This window comes from Belonocnema kinseyi, chromosome 2 (genome assembly GCF_010883055.1).
Source record: "Belonocnema kinseyi isolate 2016_QV_RU_SX_M_011 chromosome 2, B_treatae_v1, whole genome shotgun sequence".
Taxonomy (NCBI): domain Eukaryota; kingdom Metazoa; phylum Arthropoda; class Insecta; order Hymenoptera; family Cynipidae; genus Belonocnema; species Belonocnema kinseyi.
In genome coordinates, this window is record NC_046658.1 from 88,081,573 (window position 1) to 88,092,071 (window position 10,499).

At 31.0% G+C, this 10,499-nt stretch overlaps 1 protein-coding gene across 1 annotated transcript; it reads left to right on the top strand.

Moving 5' to 3' along the window:
* Positions 1-2,399: 2,399 nt before the first annotated feature.
* On the top strand, positions 2,400-10,252 carry LOC117167979. Its single transcript, XM_033353262.1, has 2 exons — positions 2,400-2,486; positions 9,558-10,252. Exons 1-2 carry the CDS (start codon positions 2,429-2,431, stop codon positions 9,920-9,922), a joined length of 423 nt encoding a protein of 140 aa, XP_033209153.1. The 5' UTR covers positions 2,400-2,428; the 3' UTR covers positions 9,923-10,252.
* The last annotated feature ends 247 nt before the right edge of the window (positions 10,253-10,499 follow it).

Here is a 10,499-nt window from a genome sequence, read left to right on the forward strand (position 1 = left end):
ATCAAATATAAATCTTTATTTCATAGCGAATTATATGAAAAAAGAAAAACATGAAAAGACGGTCAATTGACGGTCAAATTATGCATTTACTTATTAGATTTTTCAAAAACAATTACTGATTGTCTATTATTCATCAAAAATAACTATAAAGAGCAACTAGTAAGCCAATTGGGAATTCATTTCTCTGAAAAAACGAAATCTATTTGTTGAAAAATGGAAAAACAATCAATGTGTTTATTTAATTTGCTTCAACAAATTGAAATTATTTTGTTTATAATCAATCATCACATTAAGAGGTATTTTTAACATTTTTAAAGCTGATATACACAAAAATTTCTTTTTCGGTATAATGAAAATATTATGCATTTGTTAATTATTTCGTTTAAACAAATAAAATTGATTGTCTGAAGTCAAAGAATCACAAAAGAAAAGCTATAAGAAAGATATTTATTATCCTTTCCGTTAAAAAACCAAATGAATCTATTTAAAAATGAAGAATTAATGCATTTATTTGAATAATTAACAAATAGTTTTTATTTTTATTAAAGTTATATCAAAATTTTTTATTCTTCCATATTCCGCTTAAATCACACATCTGAACTATCTATATATTGTTTTTAATAAATATGTAACTTTTGTTGATTAATTTGTTTACAGAAATTATAAACAATTTTTTAAATATCTGATACTGCTGGACAACGTTCAAGTCAAGTTTCTCCACTAATTTTATGCAGTTTCGCATAAATTGGATATATTTGCACAAAATGGCATTTTCGTAATTTTTTTATTATGAATTTTCATTATTAAATAAAAAAATGTAAATAACTTTTTTGCAAATATCCCTAGATAATTTTGTTAGAAATTTCATAAGCTTTAATTTAAAGAAAATGATCTTAAGATCGTTTTAATGTTTTTCTTTTTTTATGTAATGCGTAATGAAATAAAGATTGATATTCGATTATCAAAAATAAAGAAATAGATAGAAAAGTTATATTTATTTTTATTTGTTTAAATAAATTGTTTATATTTTCAACAAATTACGGTTATCGTAAAAATTTAAAAAATCTGTGTCAAAAGAGTGTTTAGTTTTCAATTACTATTTGAAAAATTAGCACAATACATTCTACCAATCCAGAGCAAATAAATAATGACCAAATTTATACAGGAAAAGGTTATTAACAATAACTTTGAAAAACTTCGAATTTCACCAAACTGCTCAAATCGTATTTTTAATTAATGCTTTGGGAACCGAATAAAGTCATTTCCGTGAAAAAAGCTCGACCATTGAAAAATAGGTGGTTCACTTGACAGATTTTGACACTATTGACGATTTTTTTCTCATTTACAAGGACAGATACCTCAAATGCACCCCCATCCACAGAATGAATATCACGGTATGCTTTTCTATCTTTGAAGAAAAGCTAAGTTTTTAAGCTTATTTAATTTAAATAATTTCATGAAAATTTATCATGCCTTGCGTATACAGAGCATCCCAGAACTAAGTGTCCGGGCTTATTTGGCTGTAGAAAAAAAAAAGGAACCAAAAATCCCTTTGACAAAAATCTATTGAAGTTTTATTTTTTGAGTTATGATGTGAATAAGTTGGTCCAATCAGGAGCGCCGCGTGTAAGGTCGTAAGTACGTTCGACACTGTGTACTGGTTCAATTGTTAGAGATCATTTCTTATTTCTTCAGTTCTTCCACCATTGAGTCGGACAAAAAAAAACTATTTGCTATTTATAAATATTTATAATGTTTTTTGCGCTTCATTACGTTAAAAAAACAAGTTTCAATCTCTAAAATTAGTCAAAAAGTGCCTTTGTTAATTAGATTTGTACAAACAACCCTTCATTTTTTGGAACGACTAAGTCATCAGCAGCCTGATGGACTTTTTACATGAATAATTAAGAAATGATCTCTAACTATTGAACCGCTGCACCGTGATAAATTAATGTACGACTGTTTATATGGTGCTCCTGATTGGTCCAGCTGAATCATTTCATAACTCAGAAACTAAAACTTCAATACATTTTGCCAGAGGAAGTTTCGGTTTATTATTTTTTTAGAACTATATAAGTCCGGACGCTTCGTTCTGGGACACCCTGTATAATGTGTGCTAATATTTTCAAGATGATGAAATTCTATCATATTTTACGTAGATAGTGCTTAAATTATAACTTCTTATGCTTTGCTTCTTGTATAGATATCTGATAACGTAACCTGTTACTACGCACGAGTGAAATAGACTTATGAGATGTAAATATTATAAAAAACTAAACTTCACCTTTCTAAAAAGTCATGGAACAAGCGTTTAGAATAATAAATGAGCTATTGACTAGTTTAAACTTACAAAAAGATTCTGTGGAATACTAATCTGTTGCATTATTCACGTAATTTTCCATGAAGCAGTTTTGTACATTTGTAAAACATGAAGATTTGTACTGTTGGTCTGTTCTTAACATTAGCAGTCTTCCTCAATTATATTGGTGAATATAATTATATAACATATCTAAAATTGAAAGGTACTTAGAATTGAAAGGTATACAATATCCTGAAATGAAAATTCTATTTTTTAATGAAAGCAAGTGGCCCATATACTCCTTGAATTTTTAAGAAAACAAATTGCATTATCTACACAAAGCCAAGCTCAAATGGGCTAAAGAGCAATCCTTTGTGGAAGATGTTCTATTTTTTTCCAGAATGATTATTGAACACAATTAGGAGGTCGCAGCAAAATGTTAAGGTTTGAATTTATTTTTAAAAAGTCAAAATATTGTTAAATATATTTAAGCTGTTAGTTCCAAAGAAGTTTGTAGATAATAAGCTTGAACAAAAATAGACTTTCTACATAGATCTAAATTATTGAAATAATTTGTTCAGCGCAAATAAACCTTTGGTTATACTTAAAAAACACAACGAATTAATTTCCTTGACCCCAATTAATTATTTATTTCAAAGAGTTTAGTTGATTCAACTAAATTAATATGTTGAGCGAAATATATTATTTATTAGAAAATAATTTCGTTGATTGAACGTCGTGAATTTGTGAAAAAATGAATGATAAGAACTACACAATAACAATGTCAACTTTATTTGAAAACTGGGGTCTGAAACAGGATGCAGACGCTTTGAAAGTACGTGCAACCTTTAGTTCGCAGGGTTCACAATAATGCACTCAATATAGCCTCAAAATCCATATATGATTAAAAACCCCACACTATGTACGCATTACTTAAAATATTTGGTTAAATCAACTAAAATATTCATTAAAATCAACCAAACTTAAAAAAAAAAAGAATTTGGTGGAACAAAAAAATCATTTAATTGAACACATGGCAATGTATTTATTATTTTGATTTAATCAAATTTGTATTGAATTAACTGAAATTTATTCTGAGTGCGTTTGAAAACACAAGTTTGATCATCCTAAGTGAGCCATAGTCATTATCCCAACTTCCCCCTTCAAAAGCATGAAATCACTGCTGGTCGACGTGAGATTCTTGCCTTGCCGGCACGCACACGGCGCTTACTTTCTTTTTTGAACTCTTTATATTTTCCTCTTCACTCATTTCTTTTCACTCTCATACTCATTGACAAAGGGGAGAATTTAAACCAGAAAAAATGTTTTAAAAACTCAAAACAAGTTTCCAAAAACAAATAAACCTTATGTTTATAATAGTCAAACGTGGAGAAAGGGGAATTGGACGCGATAATATTTTTCCTTTTCTAATAATATATTTAAAGGTGAAATCACTTTTGTAAACCCAGACAATAATATTATAGGAGGCAAGTGGGCTGGCCTCTCCCAAAAAGATAGCTAGTATAAGTTGATATATCTGAATACAAAAAAAATAAATACATACACACATTTAATAATTTTCTTATAGTTGTAGCCATCTGAAGTCATATTTTCTATAACAATTCCCTTATTTAATAACTACGAACTTTCTGTCTCCTTTAACTATAAAACATGTTTCAATTTTTATTCTTGTTTTTTGAACAGGAGTTTGCATCAATTTGATTATTGGACCTTAAATGGGATTTTTTATTTGGATTTTAATCTAATTTGAATTTCTTAAATTTTAATTTAGCTAACTTGGACTGGAGGTCATTTCTATAATATCATGTTTTTTAATCAGATAATAGTTAAGCATGGTCCTGAGGTGTTCAGAAAAGTTAAATTATGATGTGACATCAATCAAAAATTAGTAGGCAGTATTCTTCAAAAAAGGTTTTTGATTAAATGTAGAAGAAATTATGTTTTACCTGAAAAAAAATTTTCCTGAACAAAAAATTTCGAGATTTTTCTTTTCACAGTAATTTTTGTAATAGAAAATTTAAACACAATTTAAGCAATTTTAAATTCTCATTACTAAATTTATTTATCAAAGATGTTTCAAATCATGTCAATTTTTTAAAGTTAAAAATTTCCAGAATTAGAAGTGAATTAGAAGTTTTTTTACAGCAAGATGAAATTATTAATCTTTTAAAGCATCAGATTCTCCTCATCAAAGATTTTTAAGCAGTGATGTTGATCATGATAACAAACTTTCTAATTTGATTCATCAGCAAACTAATGTTCAAGAGCAAAATTTAAATTTACATAGGATTTTTGAAGAAGAAGGTAAAGGTCCTTGGTTTGTGAATTTGACAGATATTTAAATTCCTGATTCAGTTACAGATATTTTTATATTTGTTCAAGGTTTTAGTAACCGTGAAATAAAAAGTAAGGCAAAACAAATGATGCAAATAGTTAAAGATGTTGAATCAAATATACAGAGAATTCCTATTTTGGATCAGCAGGATTTCCGACACAAGGTGTTGCACTTGTCAAAGAGCTTTGTTAAGAAAAATGGTTTACATATCAGTTATATTGATCGTGAAATTTCTAAAGGTTTCATGATGACGCAAGAGTTTCTTAAAAACAAGGATGATATGGTTTGCATGAATGCTGATAAAGGCAGTATTACTGTATGCAGGCAAAAATCGGATTATATTAGGTATATGAAGAATTTGTTTTCTGATCATGATAATTTTGAATTATTGCATGAAGATCCGCTAAAAAAATTAAAAAGAGATACTTTTAAGATGCTTGATAATTGGAGAAAGAAAGGACTTCTGGGAAAGGATATAAGATGGACTAATATTAACACTGCAGACACAATTTTTACAAGATGTTATGATTTGAGAAAAATTCATAAAGATGGCTATCCTTTAAGAATTGTTATTTCAGCTATTAATACTCCCACACAATTTTTAGAACAGAACTTCAATTTGATTCTCAAGGACTCTATCACAACTTCGAAATATAATGTCAAAAATAGCTGGGAATTTCAAAAAAGTATTATTCAAAAAACGGTTCCAGATGACCATGTACTGATTTCTTTGTATGCCATAGCAATGTTTCCGAGTATACCCCTTGAATTATTTAAACAGGCAATTCTAAATAGATGGGATAATATAAAAACTCGTACTCGATTATCTCAAAAAGATTTTATCGAAGGGATAGTTTTTATTATGGAGTCAATTATTATAAATTTAATGGACCTTTTTATAGACAGAGGTCTGGTACTCCCATAGGTTCGGTAATTTCTCCGATTTTAGCAGAAATAGTGATGGAAGATTCGGAGTTTTTTGTTTTTGGGAAATTAGATTTTAATTTGCCTTTTTATTTTCGGTTTGTCGGTGATACCTTATTATGTGTTCCTCTAGCAAAGTTGCAGATGGTCATTGATACTTTTAACTGTTTTCATCCACAACTTCAATTTACGCATGAAATAGAACAGGACAATAGAATCAGTTTTTTGGACATAGAAGTAATTAAGGGTTGGGATGGTAATATTATTACCAATTGGTATAGAAAAAATACATATTCAGGTAGAATTTTAAATTTCCGTTCTGCTCATCCCTTTCAAAACAAAAGTGCAGTAATCGAAAACTTAATGGACAGAGCTCTAGGTTTGTCCCATTTTTCATTTCGCACAAGAAATTTGAATATTGTTAGGAATATCCTTTTTCTGAATCATTATCCATAAAAGTTAATTGAAAAACATATTGCAATTAGAGTTCAACAAATCAAAAACAAAGAGAGTAATAATTCGCTTAAAGATAATCAGAAATAGTGAAAGTAATATAGTTCGTTTAATACCTTTATTCTTCCATTTTTTGGTCAAATTTCTAAAACTATTGAACATATGTTAAACAAATTTTAAATTCATACTATTTTCCGTATACCATTTAAAATGGATTCAGTAATAAATGTTTGCAAAGATCCTCTGGATAATTTTGAGAAGGGTGGTGTTGCTTATAAGATCACTTGCAGGATCTGTAAGATGAATTACGTGGGACAGACTGACAGACTTTTTAATACTAGGATAGAGGAACACAAAAGTGAAGTTCGTTTGGGATCCTGTTACAAGAGTGTTCTTGCCAGACATAGAAAGGCATTTGTTGATGTTGGCCATGAGTTTGACTGGGATAATGTTCTAATTTTGCATAGTGAACATAATGAGAGAAAGAGAGAATTCATGGAAATTGTTTATATTAATAAACAAAAATAGTTATCTTTTAATTTAAAAACCGATTTGGATAAGTTAAAAAAAAGTTATGATAATATGATTAATTACATTTAACAAGGCTGTTTCATGAATTCCGTTTTTCTTTTACTTTCTCTATTTCTGATGTAATTGTGACAGATATTTATATTGTGTTTACAACAGATTGGCCTACTGACCATCATTCCATTCTCAGGTATCAAAGAGAGAGCACCTATTCGTGGGTGCTGTCAATTTCTGCCATGTAAATTTTTCTTGAATTGATACGGGTACTGTACCAGTACCGAAACATTAATATTGCTTTTTTATTTATTTTTTTATTTCATTTTGAAAGTTATTTCATTGTAATTGCATGGTAATAAAAATAAAAAAGACGGAAGAAGAGAGGGAAGGGGATGTGGTTGGCTGCCTTCTCATTTTTCTTTCCCCCCTTTTTTCAGATTACAGTAGAATTTTTTTGTTTTTGTTTATTCGTTGTGGTCCAAATTTTGTCGTTGGATTCTTGTTTTTTTAACAGGAGTTTACATCAATTTGATTATTGAACGTTAAATGGGATTTTATTTGGATTTTAATCTAATTTAAATTTCTTGAATTTTAATTAAATTTAAATAATATAATTTCCGCACAAGATATCTCAGTTGCGATTATAGTTTCTGGGTATCTGGTCAATCCGCAAGCCAGTAGACCCACTCTTCCTCGCGCCGAGAGCAATCAAGTCGAGCCGCCTGCATGCTTCGAGCGAAGCGAGCATCAAGTCAGTCCTTAAACGATAACGGAAGTCTTAAAAACCTCACTTCACCTTTTGAGATCTCAGCACGGTCGGCGCGTTACTTCGGTATCATCTCATCGAGTCCTTTTGAGGACGAGTCAAAAGGTCTTCCCCTCCTACGATAAATTCCCCTGGGTCCTTTACTGCCGAACGAATCATTTTTATTCATTCGGTGATTATTATACTTGATTTATTTTATCAATCATAATTCGCTAGACATGAGGCTTGCCTTTTACTGAAGTCTCTGCCTTCGGGATTAAAGTCGTTTTCGTTGACACGAGGCTTGCCGACTGCATGTTAGCGACAAACAAATCGAGAAGAACTTTAATAATTTCAATATAGTTTTCTCGGTCCCTAAAAACCTTTATCCTTCCCTCTCATCCTACGGATTTTCATTTTTGCTTGTTATCACGCTCAGATGACAGGCAGTCCGTTCGTCTCCGCTATCTCTTCGCTTACCCCGCTTCCACAAAGACCCGCAGGACGCTTTTCAACAGCTAGCTTCATTACACCACTTCGGCATTTAGCGTGCTTCTCACACAGATGCTTTCGCCGCCGGAGAAGATCTTCAGGACGCAAGGCTTCTTAGTGTCCGCCTTTTCAGCCCCCGTTCCGGTGACGGCGTTTTATTCCTTGCAGCCGAGGGCTCGCTAGATACATTTCTTCCGTCCCTGATAAGCTGTTCGCCTCCTAAAAATCGCAACCCACTCTACTACGTGGAATGTTTTTTCAGTTCGACATTACCCCTACCCCCCTCCCAGACTCTACCTAAAACATCCTTAGCGGAGGTTGATTTCAGACTAGAGAAAAGTTACCATGACAGGATTAGCAGAAGGATACTCCCTATATTTTCTAATTCGCAACATAAAATCCCACTAATAATTCTTTGTGGAAATTTGTAAATTTATTTCGAGCTTCATATATTATTTAAAAAAGCTTATACAACATTCAAAACTTTAAAAATGCAGAAGTTTATTCTTGGCGAGTTTACGCAGAACTTAATATTCATGTGCTAAAACTTAAAGATGTCTCAAATAAAGATACAATTATTTATTTTTCTTTTCGATCATTGAGTGAAGTAATCTGTTTGTATCGATAGACGGCGCATTGTTTTCGTTGCGAAAGCGGCCTTGAAAATACTATTATTCCTGAATCAGCTTAGTTTCTCATTGCATTAGCCTAATATATTTGATTAGAAAAATGGTACTATAAGCAAAAAGCTTAATAATTTTACTTTTTATTCGTATAAAAACCCTACGGGCATCGTTGTCCCTATATGCGCGATAGCGTCGTTCAAATAAAGTTTATCGGAAATAAACATATATGAAATTATAATAGAGTGACCTATTATACTAATAGGTTTTAATAAATAGTAAAGAAATTTGAGTCATTTGTCTTATTTAAAAACTCTTTCTCTAAAATAAAATAAATTGATTTGTATGATCAATAATAGTATATTGCGCAAAAAGGGGCGAAAGGCTCGTCCCGAATAGCGCATACATTTTTTCATAAAAAATATATCTAAAATTGACTCGAGATGCCTGAAGCTTCTTTGCGTCTCATCAAAGGTGTTATTTTTTGTAAATACATAGTCAATGACAGATAGAGGTTAGAATGACACGCTGGAGAGTAATTAAATAGTATATTGCGTATCAAATGGGAGGAGGTGGGGGGGGGGGTTCGGGGGGCCGAGCCCTCTGTTATCAGAAAATATATATCAGTCCTGATTTAAATAAAAGATTGAGTAACACTCCCGTACTTACAATAAGAAGTAAAAAAAATTGTTTTGAACTTTACCGATAAGCTTCACAGAACAAAGTACCGACATTTTCGTTGATTGTCCTCTGTTTACCAATTAAGACGTGATATCGTGTCATTTTAATCTCTATCTGCCATTGCCTACGTATTTACAAACAATCACACCTTTGATGAGATGCAAAGAAGTTTCAGGCAAATGAAAAAAATGAAAAATCGTTAATTTTGTTAATCATAATTAGGAAGCAAAAGTTTTATAAAGTGGGAACCATACAATTCTAAATGAAATCAAAAGGTAACGCCCGAGATCTAATGGTTGACGTATTATAAAACGTCAGAATTTTCAACAGAAATTACGAATACAAAAATATGCAAAACTCAATTTTTATAACAAATGTAGATAGAACCTTTGTTCACAAAGTATGTATTTAGTCATATTGTATATATTGGATTTAATTCATTCCTTTTTCTTTTTGAAGAAAATTCATTGGCCTGGCTAGGAAGAAAAAATGGAAGAATAGCTGCGGAGCCTTATCTTCATGTACCTATTCGTTCTTACGAGGATCATGCTGATCGCATTCATCACCTACAAGTAGGATCAAACGTTACCTTAGGAATAAGAAAACTAGAAGTAGAAGGAGTACGAAGTGATTACATCATTGGAATAGTAAAATATGGAGTTATTCGTCCAATACTTGATGCTTATGGCTTTAAGTTTATAGTATGCATGCGTTCTTATGATACGTACGGACTACTTAATACTAACGGCGTTCCTTATGGACTTGAGCCTGAGCATACTGTTGATGCTATGATTACCGCTCCTTCGCCGACAGTTCACAATTGATTTAAATGAAAAATGATTGAATTTTTCATATATTTATAACAATGCATACAAAATCATTCTTAGTGAAAAAGTAAAACTAAAATATAATTTTGATTGTGGTCTGAGGTCAGTACAAAAAGTTTTCAAGTATTGGACAATAAAGTTAGAAAGTCAATGTGTTTTGAATTGCGGTTTATCGTAGCAGTATGAAGTTATTATAACGGTTTCAATATTTTTTTGCTAATTTGTACTAACCTAGTAATTATTAACCTTCTATTCATAGTTCATAAGCTAGATTATTCCGTCCATATGCAAATTATATTTAAGTTTATCGTCTTCTGATATATGAAGAAATGTAGCAGTAGTAATAATTAACAACAAATAAATATCGTTGCCATTTACGCGATCTCTGTTTATTCTTCTCCACTCGTCTTTAACCTGGAGGAAGCACTTAAATGCAACACTTTAACAGCTGCGTATTGAAACATATCCATTTTTCAGTTTTAAGTAATTTTATTCAAACCAATCACCTCCTTCCAGCTCCGTCTTCTCTTCCAATTCTTCTCAAGCAATCGCTTGTTCACTGAAATTTGGATGT